The sequence below is a fragment of the Diabrotica virgifera genome, chromosome 7 (assembly GCF_917563875.1).
Source record: "Diabrotica virgifera virgifera chromosome 7, PGI_DIABVI_V3a".
Classification (NCBI taxonomy): Eukaryota; Metazoa; Arthropoda; class Insecta; order Coleoptera; family Chrysomelidae; genus Diabrotica; species Diabrotica virgifera.
Window position 1 is genome coordinate 161,452,898 of NC_065449.1, and position 25,129 is coordinate 161,478,026.

A 25,129-nucleotide genomic window follows, 5' to 3' on the forward strand; every position below is an offset into this window, starting at 1 on the left:
TATGGCTTCAAACAGTTTGGGAATGGTGCTTAGTATAGATATAGGACGATAGTTCTTTATATCACGCTTATTACCGCTTTTATAAATTGGTGTTATATAACTCAATTTCCAGTAAATTGGGAATTGACCTGATGATAATGACTCATTGAATATATAATATAAGGGACAAGCTAATACAAAACTACAGTATTTCAATAAGATAGGAGGTACTGCATCAGGACCTGGACCTTTCCTTGATTTCAGATTAGTTAGATGTTGATAGACTTCGGAGATGCTAACAGAATAATTAGAAACATTATGATCACTATCAGTTACGAGTATTTGATGTTGAGTTATATTATCCTTACTATACACGGATAGAAAATGAGAAGCAAACAGATTGGCAGATTTAGACATAGAATTAGACCTAACATTATCAAGGAACATTTCAGATGGTAAAGAATTCTGGTCCTTATTGGCATTTGCAAATTTCCAAAACAACCTACTGTCAGCCTGTATAGAACACTGGGCATCACTCACATACTGATTATAGCATTGTTTAGTTAGAGAGTACTTTACACTGAGATCTGAGACACGAAAATTTGTCGTAACTGTCTAAATTCAACAATGTCTTATGTTCTTGGTGTGCCATTTTTTTTCTGTATAACTAGTTCCCGTAATTCAGGTGTAAACCACGGAGGAAATTTCTTAGCAGAATTTTTTTTGATGGGGACATGAATCTCGATTATTGAATATAAGACATCGTAAAATATATTAATCATTTCATCTAAAGATTCAAAGATTTAAGATTCAAAAATTTATTGACTACGTTTACAAAAAAAAAAATTTTTTTTGAATTGTAGCAAGTCAATTTGATATATATAAAATACATGAGATAATGTGTACATATACACAATATAACATATAGAAATATAAATACATTCACGCACATTTACAAAATAAAACATCGGAAAACATAGTGAGTAATATTCATGTCCATGACACTGCACTTTAAAATGATCGAAATATTCACTAACAGAGTAAAAAGCAAATCTCAGTAGATATTTTTTCAGAATGACTTTAAATTTATTGATTGTAAGGTTTTTAAAATCTATAGGTAAGACATTATATATGTTAAAATCAATTGAGTTTTTTTGTGATTTACTCAAACGATATTTGACTGTTCTGATATTATTTGCACCTCTTGTGCTGTAATTATGCAAGTCAGACTGTAACTAAAGTATCTGCAGTTTTGTGTGTTTCCACGAGAACATTGTATAGCCATAGTGTTGGCAAGGGCATTATTTTATATTTAATAAATAATGGTTTGCAAGATTCCAAGTAACCAACTTTTGCAATTATTCTAATTGCTTTTTTTTGCAATTTAAATATTGTTAGTGCATTGCAAGAGTTTCCCCACAAAATAACGCCATAGCTTAAAAACGAATGGAAGAGAGAAAAATAAATTGTTCTTAAGGTATCAACACTTGTAACAAGTTTTAGTTGTCTAAGTAAAAATAAAGTACTGGAAAGTTTACCTTTGAGATGGTCAATATGGTTATACCAAGTCAGTGTGTTGTCAATTGTCATGCCCAGCAATTTTACAGTATTTTTTTCCACATGAGCGTCGAATGGATTAGATGAAATGAATAAATTTTGAGTTTTGGTGTCATTTAGTCTAAGTTTATTTGCTGCGAACCATGATTGTGCATTTGAATTTACGTTCGTAGAATTGATTTCTAAAAGAGAACGATTTCTGTCAGAAAAAATAAAAGTAGTGTCGTCTGCAAATAATACTGTTTTACATGGAGCCATAAAATTGGGCAAGTCATTAACATATATAATAAATAATAGAGGGCCCAAAACAGAACCTTGTGGAACTCCATGCTTAACATGCTTAAATTCAGAGAGACAATTTCCGTATCTGACTGCTTGGTATCTATCACTTAGATAAGATTTAATTAGTTCTAGAGGAATACCTCTGATACCGTAAAAGTGCAGTTTTTTTAGTAAAATTTCATGAGAAACACAGTCGAAGACCTTTGAAAGATCACACAACGTTACAGCAGTTTGGTTATGCTTCTCCAGGCCATCCACTATGCCACTCATCACATCTAAGAGTGCATGAGTTGTGGAATGATCCTTTCTAAACCCATATTGTGAACTGGTAAGAAAGTTATTGGTTTCAAAGTACGATATTATGCGTTGCTTCAGAATTTTTTCTATTATTTTACTGAATATGGAAACAATAGAAATTGGTCTATAATTGTCTACAAGATCACGATCGCCCTTCTTAAATACAGGAACAATTTTGGAGTATTTAAATCCAGCTGGAAATATCCCGATTGAAAAAATGTTATTAATGAGATGTGTTAAAGGATCAGTAATTATTTCACAAGTATTTTTTATAAAAGAAGCGTTTAGCTCATTTGTATCCAAACAATTTGAATTTTTTAATGAATTTATAACCTCCGATACTTCTTGTTGAGTAGTTGGAGATAGAAAGAATGCACTCGATGGAGCTGGGAAGTTTTGATAGTTCAAGATTATGTCGTCTGATGTATTAGGAAGGGTTTTTATAATGTTCTCAGCAATTTCAACAAAAAAGTTATTGAAAGTGTCACAAGATTATAATGAAACTAAAACCAAATTGTAAAGCACATTCCAGTGATAGGTTAGAGAGATAAACAAGGTCAAAAATTAAATTTTTAAATACATTTGCAGTAGAATTCTTATATCTGGCGTACAAAATATGCCAGCGCGTGTAGTTAAAGAGGTTAAATAATTTTTTGTTAAATACGGCAACATTGCAGAATCAAATGCGCTCAACCCATGTTTAAACCAAATTTATACCAAATGCGCAACTGTCATGGCGGCCATATTTTGAAATTGTGTGAAAATATCATATTTTTAAATGAGATAAACACAAAAATTAATGCTGAGCGCACTTATTTGTGAATTTTAAATTGATAAAAAAGTAAGGCAGATATCATATACACAGCTGTCAGACTCGTGGGAGGACTGAGTCAACACCAAATAAATACCGTATACTGAAATATATTAGGATTGTTCTAGCATCAGCTTCAAACGGTTTGAAACTATCAGCGAATAGTGGACCAGCACGAGTAGAGGGGATAGCAATGGTGATTGTATTATGTTCTCTCACTGACCAACTGTTTGCTGACGGTTTCTGACTAGTTTGACTGTTTGCTAGAACAAACCTATTATAAACTTGTAATCATATTGGGCAGCAGCCAGTTGAAAATAAATAAATGAATAAAAAATAAACCAGTTAGTAATAAATTTTTAAGAATCGTGAAATCAACATATTTCATCCCTGCTTTGTTATCTACCACATACCGAAATTGTTGTAAGTAAACATCACTAGACAGTTGTGTCTCAGATAGGTCCGTGAACCTGGCCCCCCGAAATGCGAATATTCGTGTGAAAATTTGCGCATCGTTTGCCCATCGTTTGACCATGTTTGCCCTCTAATTACTTTTTTTTGCCCACCTTTACAATAAGAGATACATACATGACATAAAAAACATAAGACCCAAATTTGCTCCGAATTGAAAAAAAAGATATGCTCTCGTTTGACCATCGTTTGACCACGTTTGCCCACCTTTTAATTTTTTTAGATATTTATTATTTCTCGAGATATGACATAATTGACATAAATGACATGAAATAAAATTTTTTCGAAAATCAAACTCGCGCGTTCGTTTGTCCATCGTTTGACCACGTTTGCCCACCTTTTAATTTTTTCAGATATTTATTGTTTCTCGAGGTACATACATGACAATAAGAGATACATACATGACATAAAAAACATAAGACCCAAATTTGCTTGAAAAAAAAGATATGCTCTCGTTTGACCACGTTTGTCCACCTTTTAATTTTTTTAGGTATTTATTATTTCTCGAGATATGACATAATTAACATAAATGACATGAAATAAAATTTTTTCGAAAATCAAACTCGCGCGTTCGTTTGTCCATCGTTTGACCACGTTTGCCCACCTTTTAATTTTTTCAGATATTTATTGTTTCTCGAGATACATACATGACAATAAGAGATACATACATGACATAAAAAACATAAGACCCAAATTTGCTCCGAATTGAAAAAAAAGATATGTTCTCGTTTGACCATCGTTTGACCACGTTTGCCCACCTTTTAATTTTTTTAGATATTTATTATTTCTCGAGATATGACATAATTGACATAAATGACATGAAATAAAATTTTTTCGAAAATCAAACTCGCGCGTTCGTTTGTCCATCGTTTGACCACGTTTGCCCACCTTTTAATTTTTTCAGATATTTATTGTTTCTCGAGATATTACATGATTGACATAAATGACATAAAATATAATTTTTCGAAAATCGAACTCGCGCGTTCGTTTTTCTGTCGTTTGACCACGTTTTTCCACTTTTTCGTTTTTCGATACACTCATTATTTTCCGAGATACGACATACACGACATAAATCACAAAAAATCTATAAAATAAATTTTTTTCGAAAATCGAACTCGCGCGTTCGTTTGACGTCAAATAAACGTCAAACTGATAGTTTCGAATTTATTCTGCTCTCAGAAAAATTAACTTTTTTAATAATAAAAGTGTGTTATTATATAAAAAAAATAGTGAATTTGATGAAGAAAATCGTGGCTTTAAACTGACGAACTAACGTGATAAATATAAACTAATTTAACTATTTTATTTGTGTTTATAAGTGACGGACAAAAAAAAACTAGACTGACAGTGTAAAGTGCTAAACAGCAGGACGGAAAGGGGCTCTTGGCCCACGACAGAGCCTTCCAAACACCGGATGACGACTAAGATAAGTACCTTAGATGATTTTATAGACAATAACATTTTTGAAATCTGGCCTGAATTGACAGATGACGAATTAGCTAATGATTTAGAAAATTCAAAATTAAATAAGACAAATAAAGTAAATTCAACCCATAACAATAAACTCAAAACAAAATTAGGTCCATCAGACAAATTAAAAATAATAAATAATTCACAAACAAATAAAACGAAAATAGATATTGCAGACATTGAATTTCTAAATGAAGCTAATTCTACAGATTCTATTGGTAGCATAGTAACAGTAATTACTGATTCCATGTCTAGTAATAGTAATATATCCAAAGATATTTCCCATAATAATGCTAGCGAGGATGAAATAAGTGAAAGCGAAGATGAAATCAGTGAAAATAGTACAAATATAAGCAACGTACAAAAAGAGAAAAGAAAAAGACTTAATTCCTTAGGAAGCGGCTCAGACAAAGGAGAAATTAAACGAGCCAAAGAAATGGACACATACCACAAAGAACTAGTTCGATCATTGGACACATTGACTGAACAGATGAAAAAAATGGAGACGGAAAATAAGCGCCTAATGAATCAAATCTATCAGATGCAAGAGAAAAACAAGTTCCAAATGGCCAAACTAGAAGAGAAAATAACCGGCAAAGATCAAGAAATACAGAAACTAACTCAAAAGCTACTTGAGACGATAGACAAAAATGCGGAAAAAGAAAAGCTAATATCAAAATCGAACGAAAAACCGACCCAAGCTGAAAAACAAAAGCAGAAGCAAACAACGGCAGAAGAACCAACAAATATGCATGAAAAGGGAAGACGTAAAACTTCTGCTAATAGTCCAAATAAAGAAAACTTGATTGAAATGGAAAACAACAATACTGAATGGACAGCCCAGCAGCAACAGAAGAAAAAACAAAACAAAAAAGGCAAAATGACAGAAAAAAACGTCACAGAAGAAGAACCGAAAAATATTAGCGCTGCTGAAAAGCAGACATTAATAATACAAAAGAGAAATGAAGAAGCATGCGTAGCCAGAGGCATGCTAAGAAAGAAATATGAACAAGAGAAAGATCAACACACTGAAACAGAAATGGAGACTGAAAACGAAAATGAAAAAGAAAAATCGAAAAAGGATATTCCCAAACTACCAGCACAAAAACAAAATACTGTAACAACAACAGAAAAAGAACAACCAACGAAGGCTGCACCCAAACCACCGGCGATTATCCTCAAATCAATAGGAAAAAGCCAAGAGATATTACAAAAAGCCGCAGAAAGGGGAATCGGATCCGCGAATAAATTCGCTAAATCCGGAAGATCAATCGTCATCCAGACAAATAACAGAGAAGGGTACCTAGCAATGATCAAGATACTTGAAGAACAAAATACAAAGAACCCTGAAAGCCCTATTGAATACATCGCTTATCCAATAGATTCAGAGCGCACCACAAGATTAGTAATCAGAGGATTACATGAAACAACAGAAACAAGCAATATACAAAAAGAACTAAACAAAAACGGAATCACGGCGATTAAAGTTACAAATATGATCTCCAAGAAGGAAGACAAGAAAAAATTGCCACTTTTCTTAGTTACAATCATGGACGTATAAATAAAGATATATCTTTATTTATACGTCCATGGTTAGTTCTGTTTACACCAATATTGCCCATTGCACTCACTACATTGGCCATCCTCTCGAACATCAACATAAAGTTTTTCATCTGTTCGTTTACAATTGCTATGAGATTTGCCGTTTCGTTGTCCTGTTTAGATTCATCTGTCTTCTTTGTTATTTGTGCGTAGCTTTTGTTGGTACTTCTGTCTGTAGGTGCATGTTCTTCTGTTCTGTTTCTTGTTTGTGCCTGTGCGGTGTATGTTTTTCTTTTTGGTGTTTTGGAGCATCCTCTGTAATTAGCAGTGTGGGCTTCGCCACAGTTTGCACACTTTGGTTCGGTGTTCCTGCCCTTTGTGCACTCGCTGCTAATGTGTGATCCGCCACACTTAACGCATTTAGTTCCACAGTGACAGGCTTTGGATTTATGGTAGAATCCTTGGCAGTTATAGCACTGCATAACTTCTGTATTTTTTCTTATTTCTTCTTCGATATATATTTTCATGTAACAGAGAGTTGTCAAGCTTTTCATTTTTTCTTTATCTTCTTCGTTTATTGTAACCATGGACGTATAAATAAAGACGTCCATGGAACTAACTAATCGGTTGGCAGATCTGCGTATTGGGTCATGGAATCCAAATGGGCTAAAACAGAAAATTAACACCTTGGACGAGTTTTCCAACAGACTCGAACTAGACATCATAGCCTTACAAGAAACTAGGATAACGGAAAAAACAAAAACAAAATTTCCAGGTTATGATGTCTATAGAAATGACTACACAGCCACATCAGGAGGCACGGCGATTCTGGTGAAAAAAGGAATCAAACACCAAGTAATTCCTACACCAGACGGACTCATCACTATGGAAGCCACCATAGTGAGGATCAAGACAGGAAAAGATATACTGAAAATTGTTTCAGCATATGTTAGACCAAATGATCCAATCTTCAAGGAAGACTTGAATGTCATATTAAACACAGTAGAGCCCTCTATCATTATAGGAGATCTGAACGCAAAATCGCCGAACTGGTTCGATAGAACCACAAACCGCAACGGGAGAATATTGTGTGGCTATCTCGAAGAACGACCAAACACCGTGGTGGCGGGACCCATAGAACCTACATGCTTCCATGGTGGAAACAGACTTCCCACATTCCTAGACATAGCAATTCTACAAAATGTAGGTCAACAATACGAAATATATTCAATGAATGAGGGTGACTCAGATCACAACCCAATTATACTGACCCTGGGAGCAGTAGAAACAAGCAACTTGCAAACCTATAAGAAAAAACGAACAAATTGGCCAAACTACAAAAGAATAGTAAGTGAAACTATTGGTGCAATACCAACAATAAATACAAAAGAAGAACTAGAGGAATGCGTTAAACATCTAGAAAAAACGATACAAAACGCTATCGAGACCAGCACCACAGAAGAAAAAACTCCAACAACAAAAGGAAGATTCAGGGAAATCAGCAATGAGCTGAAAGAACTGATAAACGAGAAAAACAGGAAAAGAAGAAGAGCCAACAGAACAAGAAACCCAGAGGACAAAAGAATTGCTAATGAGCTGAATAGGGAAGTCAAAAAACAATTAGACGATCATCGAAATGAAAACTGGGACAACTATATCCAGCAACAAAACCCAAATAAATCCGCGTTCTGGAAGCTATCTAAAATACTAAGAAAAGATAAAAAAAACCAATCCCTCCTTTACACGGTGAAAATAGAATTGTCTACACAGAAGAAGACAAAGCGGAAGTAATGAAAAACACGCTAGAAAGAGAATGTAGGGAAAACTATCATCCCGATGAAGATCTAGACTTCACAGAAGAAGTCGAACGAAGATGTAGAATTCTAAAAAGAAGAAAGGGTATTATAGGTATTACACACAGCTCCCCTGAAGAGGTCAGACAACTGATCAAGCGTACTAATGCCAAAAAAGCTCCAGGACCGGACCAGATTACGAACAGAGCTCTGAAAAATCTGCCAGGAAAAGCAATAGTGTACATAACAAATATAATAAATAACATCTTAAGACTAAGACATTTTCCTGACAGATGGAAAGAGGCTCACGTAATCATGATTGAAAAACCAGGAAAAAATGGCACATTTCCACAGAATTATAGACCGATAAGCTTATTACCAGCATTAAGCAAAATCGCAGAACGGGTCATAATATTAGCTAGGCTAAAAGAATAATCTGAAGCAATCGGAACAATACCTGAAGCACAGTTCGGATTCAGATCCGAGCACTCGTGTGAACTTCAAGTGCTGAGGTTAACAGAGTATATCACGAAAGGGTTCAACGAAAAGAAATATACAGCGGCCGCCTTTCTAGACGTCAGTAAAGCATTCGACAGAGTCTGGCACGACGGCCTGCTGTATAAAATGAACCAATCTGGTTATAGTGAGGCGATGAGGTGTCTTCTCTCGTCATACCTAGCCAACAGGAGGTTCAGAGTTCGGATAGGGCCAACCCTGTCCGAAGTTGGGAACATGGAGGCTGGTGTACCACAGGGGGCAGTGTTGTCGCCATATCTATATACCATATATACGGCAGACACCCCAACTGAACCCAGATCGTTGCTAAGTCTATACGCAGATGATACAGCGATAGCTTTTAGCAGTACACACCCAGATTTTGCAACAAGACATCTACAAAGAGCTCTTGATGGACTACAAGAATGGTGTGTGCAGTGGAAAATAGCTATCAATCCTGACAAAACACAGGCCGTCATGTACCAAAAAACAAGAGGCAGGCCAAATGAGGTACTATCCCTATTTGATACCCAAATTGAATGGTCAAATCAAGCCAAATACCTAGGCGTAATGTTGGACAAAAGGCTGACCTTTACAGAACACGTAAAACAAACAACCAACAAAGCTAAAGCCCTTAGGAGTCAACTCTCATCGCTAATAGGTCGAAAGAGTAAACTGAGATTTAAGACAAAGATTAGGATGGCAAATTGTATAATTTTGCCAACACTAACATACGCCTCAGCCGCATGGGGACACACGTGTAATACCAACAAGAAAAAAATACAAACCATCCAAAACCACATGATCAGAGAAGCTCTGAATATACCTAGATATGTCCCATTCAAGAGAAGTGGGGAAATGTCATTGAGTGTTAAGGAAGATTTAATCAGTGAAATTATGGATAGAGAGAGGAGAGCTTCTAATATTGTAGTGTTTAATGTAAATGAGTCCAAAATGAAGACCCAACAGGACAGAAATGATGAAGACTTGACTACGGTAAACAAGATATTGGAAAATTTTGATATAGACAGAAAGAGCATTAAAGTTTTTAGACTTGGAAAGTTTACACCAATGAAAACTAGACCAATTAAAGTTATACTACCATCTAAAGAAAAGGTTATGTCTGTGCTGAAGAATAAACAACTGATTAAGGAAGCAGGTATCAAGATCTTTGCAGATCAAACCAACCAGCAACGTGAGTATTATAAAAAAGTACAAAATGAACTACAGAATCTGATCGATTCGGGTGACCATAGTAAAACTATTAAATACATTAATAATAGACCCACGATTGTCAACAAAAATAATATAAATAATCAAAAAAAACTAAAAATTGCACCTGATATACAACTTAATACAGATGTTATATATATAAATGCTCAAAGTGTTTTGCAAAATTTAGATCTAATTAGGGAAAGTCTGTTATGTTTTAATCCGAAGGTTATTTTATTAAGCGAGACCAGGACCACCAAGGACATAGAAGATAATGAAATAAGAATTGAAAACTATATGTGTGTTCGTTGTGATTCATCAAGTAGGTATACTGGTGGAGTGTTAGTATATGTTAAAAGTGACTATAGATGTTCTGTTGTAAGAAAGTATGTCCTTGACAAAAATTATTGGTGTGTAATTTTAAAAGTTAATTTTTTAACATCAACTTGGTACATAGGTTGCATATATCATTCGCCTTCATCATCAGATGCTAGGTTTATGGAAGAACTGGATAATATTTTTGATTTTATTGTTTCAACGAACCACTCTTTCATTTTAGTGGGCGATTTCAATTTAGATCAATTGTCAAGAACTTTTTATGTCAAAAAAATAAATGATCAAATGTTGAGCTACGGTATTTGCCAATTAGTTACAGAACCTACTAGAGTGACAAATGTATCTAAAACACTGGTAGATTATGTCCTGTCAAATACTAATAATATCATAGTAAATGTTCATGAAACTCCAAAATTAACTGACCACTCCATTATTTCTGTTAATCTAAGAAATACTAAAAGTACAGAGCATTATAATGTTAAGAAATTTAGAAATTTAAGTCAGAGTAATATTTTGACAATTCAAACTAATTTAATGTATTATAACTGGAATTTGAATTCTGTTGATGTTGACTCGATTTTTAATGAGTTATTTTTAAATTGTGAGATTGAAATCAATAAAACAGCACCTATTCAAATCTGCCGGTTTAACTTAAAGCTACCTTGGTTTGATAACGAAGTTTACTCTCTTATAAAATTACGTGATAATGCTTATAGAACTTTTAAAACAGCACTTGAACCGTTTAAACAGGAGTTGTGGAGTAATTTTAAAAGATATCGTAATGAAATTGTTAATTTGTTAAAAACTAAAAAAAATCTTTATCATTTTAATAAAATAGATAGATTTAGACACAACCCCAAAGAAATGTGGAGAACATTAAAAAATTTAGTGAACATTAAATCCAAGGGTTCACCTCAATATGTTCAATTTGAAACAGGTATGTATTCAACATGTCAAGATAGCAAAGAAATCGCTAACCAGTTCAACAGTTACTTTGTTTCAAGTATCAACAATATTGTTGGAGCTTTGGATTTGAGGCAAACCTGGTGTAATAAAAATAGTAACTTATACCTACCAATAAATAAATTTAAATTAGTATCTTTAAACAAATTATGTATGTATGTTAATAAATTAGACAGTAAATGCTCAGTTCATGATATATTAAACGCTAAAATTCTCAAAGACATTTTTGAAACAATTGGGCATATTATACTAAATTTAATCAATACTTGTCTGTCTACTGGTAAAATTCCGAATCAACTTAAAGTTAGTACAATTGTACCAATTCAAAAAATCAATAATACAGTGAAAGCTGAAGAATTCAGACCCATCAATACACTACCCCCAATTGAAAAATTGATTGAGCTTGTTGTGTATGATCAAATTATTGAACATGTTAAAACAAATGCTATTTTGATAAGTAATCAATCTGGTTTCAGAAAGCAACACTCTTGTGATTCGGCACTTCAATTGACAATTAGTAAATTTAAAACTGAATTGGATCAAAACAAATATGTAGTATCTGTATTCTTAGACCTTAAGAGGGCGTTTGAGACCATAGACCGTAATATTTTACTGGCAAAATTGTGGCAGTATGGCATTAGGAGTGGAGTTTTTGACTGGCTGAATAATTATCTATCAAATCGCAAGCAGAAGGTTAAATTCCATAATTGTATGTCAGATGAACTTAACATTGATCTAGGTGTACCTCAGGGCAGTGTCCTGGAGCCATTACTTTTTATTCTCTACTTGAATGATATAGATCTGTTTGTGGATTGTGAGTTTGTCAATCTTTTTGCTGACGATACGTTAATAGCTTGTAGTGATGTATGCTTGGAAAATGCAGTGGCAAAAATGAATTCAATTCTAGAGGCTGTTTATAATTATTTAACATTAAACAAGTTAAAATTAAATGTATCAAAGACAAAAGCTCTAATTGTAACCAGTAGATATAAGTATAAAAAAATCAATATAAATAGCATTAATTTATCCATAAATGGTGAAAAGATTGAAATAACAACAACTATTAAATACTTAGGATTTCAACTTGATAACACTCTTTCATTGGAAGATCATTTTGTTTATATACACAAAAAAATCAGCAAGAAATTATTCTTTTTTACAAGAATAGCAAAAAATTTATCTTTAGAAACTAGACTTACTGTATATAATTCAATAATCCAACCACATTTTGATTATTGTGCATCAGTCTTATATTTGTTCAACCTAAATAAAATGGGGCAACTTCAAAAATTACAAAATCGTGGCATGCGTATAATATTAAGAATGGGTCGATGGACACCAATAAATTTAATGCTGAATACATTGAACTGGTTTTCGGTATATCAAAGGTTTCAATATTTTGCATTGATTTTTGTTTATAAAATTAAAAACAATATAGCTCCCGATTATTTTCAGCAATTTATTAATTTTCCTAATACACACATACACGATACTCGAAATAAAAATAACATATACTCTTCTAAAATGAATTATAGCAGCTCAATGAATTCATTAATATTTAGAGGTTTCAGAGAATTTAATGAATTGCCTAATGAATTAAAAGACTGTAGGACAGTTAAAAGTTTTAAAGATAAATTAAAGGTTTTCCTTAAAAATTTAAAGTAGTATGTATTTGAATTGGCGGTGAACGTGCACAATATTTTTGTTTATTTTTATTGACTTTTATTGGTTGGGGAACTTGTTAATTTGATTATAATTCGTTATTAATTTTGATTATAATTGAAGAGCTTATTGCAACATAATGGTAAGCCACAATTCTACAGAATTCTCTTTTATTGCATTATGTATTTGAAGAAACCTATGTTAAGCCATATAAAAATTATTTGGCGATTACTGCAATAGATGGCGGAGTTATTGCTGTATCGTGTTTATACAATCGCCCATTTCTGTTCACTTTTTCGCGTAAAACGTGGTAAGCCACATTAAAATGGCGTCGACATCAGGTGCACGTGCTGAATTAAGAGCGGTTTTAAGCGAAAATAGCAGTTTAAATGTCAATTTTATTGATGATAGGGATGACAGTGTAGCAGACAAAGACCAGTGTAGCCCAGTGGCGATGATTTTCCGTCTCAATCTAGTGAGGTAAGCTTTATTTTCTGATTTTTTGGCTTACCATGTTTTTGCACAAAAATATTCATATATATTACATGGAACAATATGGTATGTCATGTGGCTTATCGAGTTATTGATATAAAATTTTTGAAATATTCGCAAATTCTAGAGTGTAATACAGTCTCTTTTTGTTGTTCTAGGATGAATTGCAGGAACCAATACCCAGGCTTTTTAAAGATAAGGAGGTTAATTCAGAGAAGAAAAAACCAACAAGATGGAGACAACGAAATGAGGAACACTATGATCGAAATGAAAGAAAAAGAATCCGTAATTCAGGACAGCAGTATACTTCTAAGAAAACCAAGACGATTATTAGTTCACGTGAAATTGGCGAAGAAAATTCCGTTTTACGGAAAGGCAGACCTGCAATAATAGAGTTGTCAAACATTCCCAAGAAATATAACGAACCTCTGAAAATTGCGAAAAATAAACTGGACAATATAAAAAGTTTGTTTATATCCCGCCAGTGTACCACACTTTTTATAATCAGTTAAACGCAGCTTCTGAAGTTAATGAAGAAGTGGAAATTGTAGAAACATAACTTAGTTGATTTTTTTGTATTGCGATTTTTTAAATTTAAGAATATGTTAAGCCACTTTTTTTTTAATAAACCTATTTTTTTAATATAAATATGTGTTTTTTTGTGAAATAATAAATGTACATGTATTTTAATAACTAATATAACTAACTAACAAGCGTTCAGGTTTTTACATTTAAACCAATATTTTTTAGATTTTTTTAAAACTTTAAACATTGATATCTCGGTTTTATTATTTTGTGGCTTACCATTATGTTGCAATAAGCTCTTCAATTTGTTATTATTTTTTAATTTATTATTACATTTATTATCTTTTTTTTATTGAATTTTTTTATTGTGAATCATTGTATTTCACTCACGACTAACTTACGCAATCCTTTCCTGGGGACACTCTTGCCATATAGATAAGGTGTTTGGTCAGCAGAGAAAGTGTATTCGCATAATCACAGGTCAGGGTTATCGGGACGATTGTAGGCAGTCTTTCAGAAACCTGAGGATTCTCACACTACCTTCTGTGTACATTATGCAGTGCCTGTTGTATGTTCATCAAAATGTAGATCTGTATAAAACACAACAGCATACTTATCAGACTAGAAATCATGATGCCCTTGTACCAGACTTCAGTCGACTTGAGAGGACCAGAAATGGAACCAGATACCTAGCATTGAAATTTTATAACTGTATACCAATATCTATTAAAAGTCTTGATTTTAACCAATTTAAGAGACAAATTAAAAATTATCTTCTGATGGGTGCTTTCTACTCATTTGAGGAGTACTTCAGATCTAAATTTTGTTTTGTCCTGTAATTTAATTAGTGTTTAGTTTTTAAATTTTAGTAATAGGTTTTTTTTTACTGAAGTACTGTCAACTTTTAATGTAATTTTAGACAATTTTAATTATTGCTGACCCGTAAAAGTACATTTGTACATTATTACCAATAAATACTCTACTCTACTCTACTCTACTATTGTATTTTCCTTCGTTTTATATGTAAAAAAATGTATTTAAGTTAAATTTGTATATTAGGTTACCTATTTTGAAATAAAGATATCTATCTATCTATCTATTAAGATACGTATTTGGACATACGCAACAAAAGAAAGTCCTGAGAATGATAGACGAAAGAGCACAAGAAATATTTAATAATATCAGGAACCATCCTAGCAGATTATTAAGAGAATTGACTAATTACGACAAAAACCAAAGAACGGTACATAGACGGCCTAGACAGCAGTTAGCTGGATATAGAGGAAACCCTTAAGAATGAAAAATTGAAATAGCCACATGATATCGAAAGACAAATGTCGCCCTTCAGGCACTAAGTACCCTTCAGGTAGGTCAAATGGACCATAGCCGCGGAATGTGAGCATCGAGGTCACGTACCGACAGACGTGGGCTTGATGGCCACACCTTTCGGGCGCTCAGCTGTCGAGGAGAACAAAATTTATTTTGTCAATTCACCGGCTGAGTGATTGAGCTCACACGGTCTGGACAGCGAGACACTGATTTAGATCGGTGCCTTGATGTCCGGAACACATTTTTTTTAGGACACAAGTCCAAAGTAAAGTAAAAACTTAATTTAGTCATTAATAGGGAGAAAAGCTTCTTCTAGCTACCCCTAAAACCAGGTGGCTTAACCACATGAAGTAATACAAAGGATGTCCCATTACCCAGGGCATCCAAAGTAACGTTAAGGTCAATGCCTCCCCATTCGGTATGTCCTTCGATGGGGAGGGGTGGAGGTATAGCTTGGGGGTCAGATAGGTACCACTCTATTACGGGGTGTGACCGGTTTGATCTTCAGACATGTGGGTTCCACTTTTCCATTGGAACACACATGTTCCCCGGGGCTGGGGTTGATACGAGCATGTGTGTGTGTGTGTGTGTGTGTGTGTGTGTGTGTGTGTGTGTGTGTGTGTGTGTGTGTGTGTGTGTGTGTGTGTGTGTGTGTGTGTGCGCGTTCGTTTGTCCATCGTTTGACCACGTTTGCCCACCTTGGTCAAACGAAGGAAAACGAACGCGCGAGTTCGATTTTCGAAAAAATTTCATTTTATAGGTTTTTTGTTATTTATGTCGTGTATGTCGTATCTCGGAAAATAATGAGTGTATCGAAAAACTAAAAAGTGGAAAAACGTGGTCAAACGAAGGACAAACGAAGGCGCAAGTTCGATTTTCGAAAAATTATATTTTATGTCATTTATGTCAATCATGTCATATCTCGAGAAACAATAAATATCTGAAAAAATTAAAAGGTGGGCAAACGTGGTCAAACGATGGACAAACAAACGCGCGAGTTCGATTTTCGAAAAATTATATTTTATAGGTTTTTTGTTATTTATGTCGTGTATGTCGTATCTTGGAAAATAATGAGTGTATCGAAAAACGAAAAAGTGGAAAAACGTGGTCAAACGACGGACAAACGAACGCGCGAGTTCGATTTTCGAAAAATTATATTTTATGTCATTTATGTCAATCATGTCATATCTCGAGAAACAATAAATATCTGAAAAAATTAAAAGGTGGGCAAACGTGGTCAAACGACGGACAAAAGAACGCGCGGGTTCAATTTTCGAAAAAATTTCATTTTATAGGTTTTTTGTGATTTATGTCGTGTATGTCGTATCTCGGAAAATAATGAGTGTATCGAAAAACGAAAAAGTGGAAAAACGTGGTAAAACGACAGACAAACGAACGCGCGAGTTCGATTTTCGAAAAATTATATTTTATGTCATTTATGTCAATCATGTCATATCTCGAGAAACAATAAATATCTGAAAAAATTAAAAGGTGGGCAAACGTGGTCAAACGATGGACAAACGAACGCGCGAGTCCGATTTTCGAAAAATTATATTTTATGTCATTTATGTAAATCATGTCATATCTCGAGAAACAATAAATATCTCAAAAAACTAAAAGGTGGGCAAACGTGGTCAAACGACGGACAAACAAACGCGCGAGTTCGATATTCGAAAAAATTTTATTTCATGTCATTTATGTAAATTATGTCATATCTCGAGAAATAATAAATATCTAAAAAAATTAAAAGGTGGGCAAACGTGGTCAAACGATGGTCAAACGAGAGCATATCTTTTTTTTCAATTCGGAGCAAATTTGGGTCTTATGTTTTTTATGTCATGTATGTATCTCTTATTGTAAAGGTGGGCAAAAAAAAGTAATTAGTGGGCAAACATGATCAAACGATGGGCAAACAATGCGCAAATTTTCACACGAATATTCGCATTTCGGGGGGGCCAGGTTCACGGACCTGTCTCAGATAAGCGAATCGACTTGAACTGTTTACTTAACTGAGGCAAAATTATCATAAATTTTTCATTCATTAACTCTATATATAGACTAAAACTTACTTTGTTTGTCAATGTTGGACAGTAATTTCGATCTTTTCGTATTTCTACAATGTTCTCCATGATCATGATATATCTCTGTTGAAGCTCCTATCTGTAATTTTATATCTTTGTCCGAGTCCAATTCTTTCGTATTTGTAATTTTAAATCGAGATTCACAGCCATGATTTACCCCTAAATTATCGTCATCCAGTTCTTTTTTTATTTCTGTCTTAACTTCTTGCTTGATAATGATGGAGAATGAGCTACTTATTTCACATTGTAATTCATGTTCTTCTATTTTAATATCGTCCGAACAATACGAGTCTGGTAAAGAATCCTCTGTGTAATTACTCTCAAACATGCATTCTTCCAGTTCTGATTTAATTTGTACATTGTCATGTTTCTCTAGAGAAACACCATCTTGGTCAGATATTAAAACATTTTGTTTCCTTTTTATAGAGTCTTCACTTAACTCCATTTCGAATTAAACCGTATTGTTAAATAATGGTTGTAATGTGTAAAATTAATACAAAAAAATATAATTAAATCAAATCAAAACCAAGACGTCAAGCTACAAAAACCAAAAATATTCAAGATATGACAGATGACAAATGTCACACACACTCATACGTGCTCACACACTACACACTTATTTGATACTTGACAGCCAAAACATCATACTGAAAAAATAGGGCAGTATAATATGTTGTCAAAATTAAATGTGACAGCCGGGATCCAAATATGGTTTATCTTCATTTATCTACATATTTTAGTTGTTACCAGTTGATCTTGCTTTTATAATAGGTTTAGTTATAGTCCAGAAAGCCACTGTGCATCCGCTAGGAAAAATATTCTAATTCAGATTTTTTGCACAATCTTACTCAAAAAGGACTCCTTTTAACAAATTTGCATGTTGCCAGGACCAAAAGGTGGTCAAAAATTTTTTAAACGTTTTTTTTTTGTTTTTCTCCTAAAATTTTTTTTTTTGTATGGAAAAAGTTTTTTTTAGGTTTTTTGGATCATTCCAAACAGAAAAGGTCTTTAGTGACTTTTCTCTAAAAATGATAGTTTTTGACATATAAGCGATTAAAAATTGAAAAATTGCGAAATCGGCCATTTTTAACCCTCAAAAACTATGTGAAAAACTGAAAATTTGAATGTTGCCAAGGTAGGTAGATATTCTTTAAACATCTGTTGATGAAATCCCGGAGAGTTTTTTGCAATACAATATTCAAAACTCCTATTTTTTTTTAATTGCTAAGCAAGCGTGCTCGACACTATTTTCCACCGACAGTATGGTGCAAATGAAAGGAATAAATTCGTTATTTCGTAAACCGGCGACTTTAAGGAAAAATCCCGAAACAGGTCGATTTTTATTTTTAAGTTATGATATTGTGGCATATATGGTATACTAGTGACGTCATCCGTCTGGGCGTGATGACGTAATCGATGATTTTTTTAAATGAGAATAGGGATCGTGTGGTAGCTCATTTGAAAGGTTCTTCAATTCTCTATTCAGTAATGTAAACATTTACATAATTATTTATACAGGGTGTCCTTCTACTTCTTTTTTTGTCAAATAATTTAATTTAATAAAATTTTTTTGGACACCCTGTATAAATAATTATATAAATGTTTTTATTACTGAATAGATAATTGAAGAACCTTTCAAATGAGCTAGCACACGACCCCTATTCTCATTTAAAAAAATCATCGATTACGTCATCACGTCCAGATGGATGACGTCACTAGTATATCATATATGCCACAATATCATAACTTAAAAATAAAAATCGACCTGTTTTGGGATTCTTCCTTAAAGTCGCCGGTTTATGAAATAACGAATTTATTCCTTTTATTTGCACCATACTGTCCGTGGAAAATAGTGTCGCGCACGCTTGATTAGCAATTAAAAAACAAAGAAGTTTTGAATATTGTATTGCAAAAAACTCTTAGGGATTTCATCAATCGATGTTTAAATTATCTACCTACCTTGGCAACATTCAAATTTTCAGTTTTTCACATAGTTTTTGAGGACTAAAAATGGCCGATTTCGCAATTTTTCAATTTTTATTCGCTTATATGTCAAAAACTATCATTTTTAGAGAAAAGTCACTAAAGACCTTTTCTGTTTAGAATGATCCAAAAAACCTAAAAAAACTTTTTTCCATGCAAAAATAATAATTTTAGGAAAAAAACAAAAAAAAAAACGTTTAAAAAATTTTTTACCACCTTTTGGTCCTGGCAACATGCAAATTTGTTAAGAGGAGTCCTTTTTGAGTAAAATTGTGCAAAAAATACGAATTAGAATATTTTCCCTAGCGGATGCGCAGTGGCTTTCTGGACTATTAACTTTGAATAGAATCTGAAATTTAAATTTTAATTAATGCACTTAGATCATTGTTTTAGGCTGCATAGGGATTACGAACACTCGATATGAATCGTATCCGCCATGTTTTATCATAAAGCCGGCCTCAAACGACTCGTGTATTGTACCTTCGGAGATCCGTGGAAAAAATGTACACCCAAAATAACAAAATTCAGTCTGGCAACACTGTGCGAATGTTGATAGGTTTGTTCCAACACGACCGAGAACCGTCACGAAACGGTAACGCTTCTGCGCAGTAAACAAAATCCGTTCCAACAAAAATATGATCGTCATCGGATCGTCCTTCCCACTGTTCCAACAAGAATTGTGATCTTTCGGTGACGGTTTCGTGATGATCATTTCAGTAATCGGGCAAGTGCATAATGTGCTGGTTGGACTGACTTGCGCACTAGGACTTAATTCTTTAAAGTTTTTGAGCCTTTGATCGACTAAAAGCACACAAGCTGTCACCAATAAAAATGACAAATATATGATTACCGTCATGGGACGATAACTGGGCGATACAATTACGAACATGCGCACAACAAACGGTACAAGTAGTTTCGTGACGGTTTCTGGACCGTCCAAAAGTTCATGTTGGAACAAACCTGATAGTAACATATTCTTTTTAAGATAAGCACAACTGTAATTTAGTCCAAACAAATTAATATATTTTTTTGCCAACAAAAATGAGATTTTTCAACCAAATAATGGTTCAAATATGATGTGCAAAATAATGTTTAATTGGGTTCTGCTAATGGGCTTACTTTTTTTGTCATTAAAGTAAAAAAAACTAAATTTTACTCATTAAATCAATGTTGTCCGGTTATCGTCTAAATTATTTTAACTGTACTAATGTCCGTTGAGTAATTCTGAATGATGAATAGGTCGTTAAAACATCTTATCTATAGCGGCTTCTGAAATATCTTAAAGATATCGAATTTCATTGATAAAATGCGCATATTCCACCGATCTTCGCTTCGAGATTACTTCGCAAATACAGAATTATTCGAACAAACTAAGGGCCGGTTGTTCGAACGCTAATCAACAATGATCATTATCAAATATTTAATTACTGTCACCAACTGTCAATGTCTACTTTGTTTGGGTTGCTGAAAACATAATTGATTACAATTATGAAATTACTTAATCAATTATGTTAATAATTGTTATGTTAATTGATTAACTAATCTCATAATTATAATCAATTATGTTTTCAGCAACCCAATAAAAGTTGACATTGGTGACAGTAATTAAATATTTGATAGTGATCATTGTTGATTAGCGTTCGAACAACCGGCCCTAAATGTTTATAGTGGCTTAATACCTCTTTTAATACTAATACAATTAACAGCCCATAAAGAAGGAGAAGTGAAGAGCTGGAAAAGTAGCTAACTTCGTAGTATAAAAAATTGATATTTGTCAGACTAAAAACAACAAATCATTTTGAAAATGGCATCCCGGGAAGATTGGTCAGCAGAAACGCAATCAAAACTTTTACAAGAAGAACAGAGGGTTTCGGTTTTAAATGAAATTAAGGATCATTTAATATCAATTCCACAGTCTGAAGCCTCTAAAGTTGCCAATAGTTTTAACATACCTCTGGTCTTTGACTGTTTAAATAATTCCAATACGTAAGTACATTACTTATAAAATAGTCATTACCTCAAATTTATTTTACCTTTTTTACAGAGAAGAAGTTGATCTAGCATGCGAAGTCCTTAGTTTGTTTATGAACAACTTGAGCATTGGAGAGAGCACAAATAAATATGATGTACCATTAGAAAGAGCTTTGCACCACCCTTACCCTGGCGTAAAAATTATGGCTCTCAATGAAATACACAGAAACGTATCAAAAGAAGAAGGTCTTATAAATGTGTGTCGAAGAATTTCCTTGTTAAGCAGTGTAATCCAATGTGTTGGGGATAGTGAACTAGCAGTTGCTCAAGAAGCTGCAAAAATTGTTTCAGATGTTGGTATTTCGGATTTAGGCTTAAAAGTTTTGGTGTCTGGTGATATTGTTAAGGAGATACAAGAAATCATGTGTATAAATGAACTTACAAGGCTTAGAGTCTATGAGGTAATCCTTTTTACTACTACTACTACTACTACTACTACTACATGTCGTTTGTATGGTTTTTAACATTTTCTGACTTCCAATCGCTACTTGTGCAGTTGTTCCAAAGGTTCTCTTCTATTTCTCTTTCTCTCAGCTCGTTATTTATTCCTTTACTCCAACTTTTTCTCTGGCATTTTAATATGTCCTCTTGTATTTGTTGTCCATCCATTCTTTGTATATGTCCGAACCAGATAAATTGTTTTGTTGTTAGGTCATTGATGATTGTTCATTTGATTCCCATTATTTCTCTAATGCATTCGTGGGTAACCCTTTCCATTCTAGATCTTCCTGTGGCTCTTCTTCAAAAATCTATTTCTGTTGCTCTCAGAGTTGCCAGTGTTCTTTCGTTCAGTGGCCATACCTCACAGCTGTATAAAGTGGTACTTTTCACTATAGTCTCATATATCCTCTTTTTATTTTCTTTGCTAATGGATTGGTCCCATAACATGCTGTTTAACATTGTGATGACTTTTCTCCCTGACATATTTCTATCTCTTATGGCTTTGTCTAATGTTCCATTGTGTGAAATAGTGATATCTAGATACTTCACTTAATCATAGCAGTGCTTTATTGTGGTGTTATGGTCTAATATGATATATTTTTTTTTCTCCTCCAATGCACAAGTATTTGGTTTTTTTTATTTACTTGGAGACTAATCATACTCTTCAATAAATTTTCTGCCATATAGTTTAATTCATAAGTCATAATCTTGAGCCATTATTACTTGATCGTCTGCGAAGTTGAGTGTATTTTGTATTTTGACAATGAAACCTGATTTGGGCTTCGAAATGTTAATAAATTCATTTTTTTAGTAAAATTGTGGCTTATTTCCCATAGAAAATACCTAATTATAAAAATGCTACAAGGAAATAGCTTCAGAACAACATTGAGTGTATATACCACGGTGTTGGTGAGTGGTATCCCCATTGTTGTACATTTTTGAAGATATTCTTCTTTAGCGGCGAATCGATTGAGGGTAAAATTTGATTGATCCGCGTGCATGCGCACACTGACAGTATGGTATTAGTCGTTATACAGGCTCTGATTGGAATTTTGAAATGATCTGTCAATAATTGTTCAATATGGAGGTTATCGGTAAACAAAAATATTGTATAATATTAGTTTTTATTGATGTGTGGACAGAAATAAAATCAAATTTATAATTATAGTGACTTTTTAAATAGTTTTGAAAAGCCGCAGGTACGTAATTCTAAATGTTTCAGTTGGAAATACCTAATAGTTTCAATACATATCTATTTGGAAAATGTAAACAAAATAATGTAGTTACATATTAGTAGGCAATGCTTTAATTTACATAATCTGATTACGAACAAACTTTCTACAAATCTTCATCTCATATATCGTTTTCTTACTCTATATTTTGTTGTATTTTATTTCGACAAAAATCAAACTAATAATAATTTTATTAAATTCATATAAATTTATGGTGTAAACATTTAGTTTGTGTATATTCCCACATGACATATACGCGAATGTGGTGCAGTTTGAAATGCCGTCAACTTTCGTACGGCACGGTAGACGTGAAGTGGGTTCAAGCCCCAAGCAAGTTATTATTTTTTTATTTTTTTTATAGATTTTATGATTGTAAGTATATTATTATATAATTTTTGAAGATATTTGATTTTTAAATAAAATAAGTACAAATAACCTTTTAAGTATATTTACGTCATTTAAATTACCTATTATATAATAGAAGAATATCTTCTTACGTGCGTACAAAGTACACACACACATTCTTTTTTTTTTCTATCTTGGTATTTAAGGGGGAAGTCTACTGTGACAAGGGAAAAAACAGGCCGAGTTTCCGGATTTTTTTTTCTAACATATGACTCGTACATTAAACTAAATTAAATTGTCATCTTTATTATATATTCAAGTATTTGTAAAAAACATTTCAAGTCGAAATATTCAAAATTGCTGTCGTGGCACTCCCTCAAGCGCAGGTCCTTCTTTTTTTAGGTGCCCAAACAGTATACATGAAATCTCACGTCTGGGTGATCTGAAACAAAAAAACAAAATATGGTTATCATCTACATAGTATTGACTCTCGTCTGATGGAGGATTCTTTTTAAACATTACTAAAAAGATATTTACTCATACTGTAGGCTTTTACAGCAGGTATATCACTGACGAAGCGTCCATGTAACCACTGTTACCATTGGTAACAGTTAAAAATCTTGCAAATAAATATTTTATGACGATGAATGATTCTATTTATCAATATTTTTACCAATACAAATATATCATTATATTATGTGTTAATAGCACCTAATTCAGTAAATAGCCAACTACTCGAAGACACATGAAAATATTGGTGAGTTTATGTCAGTTGCACTTTATTATACTGTTACCAGTCTCATTTGTAGTTACAATAGTTATATACTCGCTGTCGCTCGGGACTGGCTAGTGTCTGAAAATTTTGAAAGAGCGACTGCGTAAGTGCGCTGTGTATATCAGTAGCCCTGTTACCAGATTTAAATGTGGTTACAGTACCTATAAAAAGTGTGCGTGCAATTTACCATGGATGAGTGTCGCTGCGTAATCAATCAACTACTTGAAAAGTATTTCTCCTTATATGATTTTGAAGAAAAAAATGAGATTATTGAAAATGAAAGACCTATTTTAAAAAATTTAAAAAAGGAATCAAAAAAAGTAGTTCGATATTTTAAATTTAGTTGGTACAGTGAAAATCCTTGGTTATGTGGTTGCAAGAAAAATAGACTGTATTTTTGGCCATGTCTTCTGGTTTCTAAAGAAAAATGGGCGGACCAGGTTCACGATTTAAATAGTTTTAGAGTTTTAAAAAGGAGACATGAAATTTCTCCGTTACCTACATGTAAGATGTATACCCAATTTGATTTAGTTTGGCAAAACAAGAATCGAAAGTTCTCTTAACCAAGCTAAAGCAAATATTGCTAAACATAATGAGTTTGTTAAAAAAATAGATAGGTATATCCTTAGCATACTTATAATAGATAGGGTCAGTCAGGGTAATTGGAAACACTATTTGAAATATCATGACATCTAAGCATTTGAAATTTATTTAAAAATATACTGTTTTATTTTATAATAAAATAAAAGCTTTTAGCTATTATACGATAAGTCTACAGTAGAATGTCTTAAAAACTAGTAAGAAAAAGTCACAAAAAATAAGATATTTAAAGTTTCCATTTACCCCATAAATTTTAAGAAAAAAACTAAAAAATGGGGTAAAAGTAAACAACAATCTCAGGCTTTTAAACAAGTAATAATATGGTGTTTAATTTTGGTTACCATTCAGTAGGCACACTAGTTCCATCTTATCAGTTGGTATGTTTCTACCCTTTATGCAGTTGTAAATAACGCAATGTGGAATAC

At 33.2% G+C, this 25,129-nt stretch overlaps 2 protein-coding genes across 5 annotated transcripts in view; one reads left to right on the forward strand and one right to left on the reverse strand.

The window, feature by feature from the left end:
• The window catches only part of LOC126888830 (zinc finger protein 678-like), an 89,445-nt gene extending 71,550 nt beyond the window's left edge, over nucleotides 1-17,895 (reverse strand). For 2 of the 4 annotated variants that reach the window (XM_050657247.1, XM_050657250.1), the window contains exons 1-2: nucleotides 17,286-17,894; nucleotides 1,518-1,718 (exon numbers count right to left, since the gene is read on the reverse strand). In XM_050657247.1, the coding sequence (XP_050513204.1) occupies nucleotides 1,518-1,718; nucleotides 17,286-17,742 (658 nt within the window). In that variant the 5' untranslated portion in view covers nucleotides 17,743-17,894. Of the gene's footprint in view, nucleotides 1-1,517; nucleotides 1,719-17,285 lie in introns of all 4 variants that reach the window. The other 2 variants (XM_050657249.1, XM_050657248.1) reach the window with 2 other exon arrangements.
• A 2,988-nt stretch (nucleotides 17,896-20,883) lies between these two features.
• LOC114338978 (26S proteasome non-ATPase regulatory subunit 5) overlaps nucleotides 20,884-25,129 on the forward strand; it is a 42,522-nt gene continuing 38,276 nt past the window's right edge. Inside the window, exons 1-2 of the mRNA XM_050657251.1 lie at nucleotides 20,884-21,266; nucleotides 21,325-21,712. Of these exons, the coding sequence (XP_050513208.1) occupies nucleotides 21,085-21,266; nucleotides 21,325-21,712 (570 nt within the window). The 5' untranslated portion in view covers nucleotides 20,884-21,084. The remainder of the gene's footprint in view (nucleotides 21,267-21,324; nucleotides 21,713-25,129) is intronic.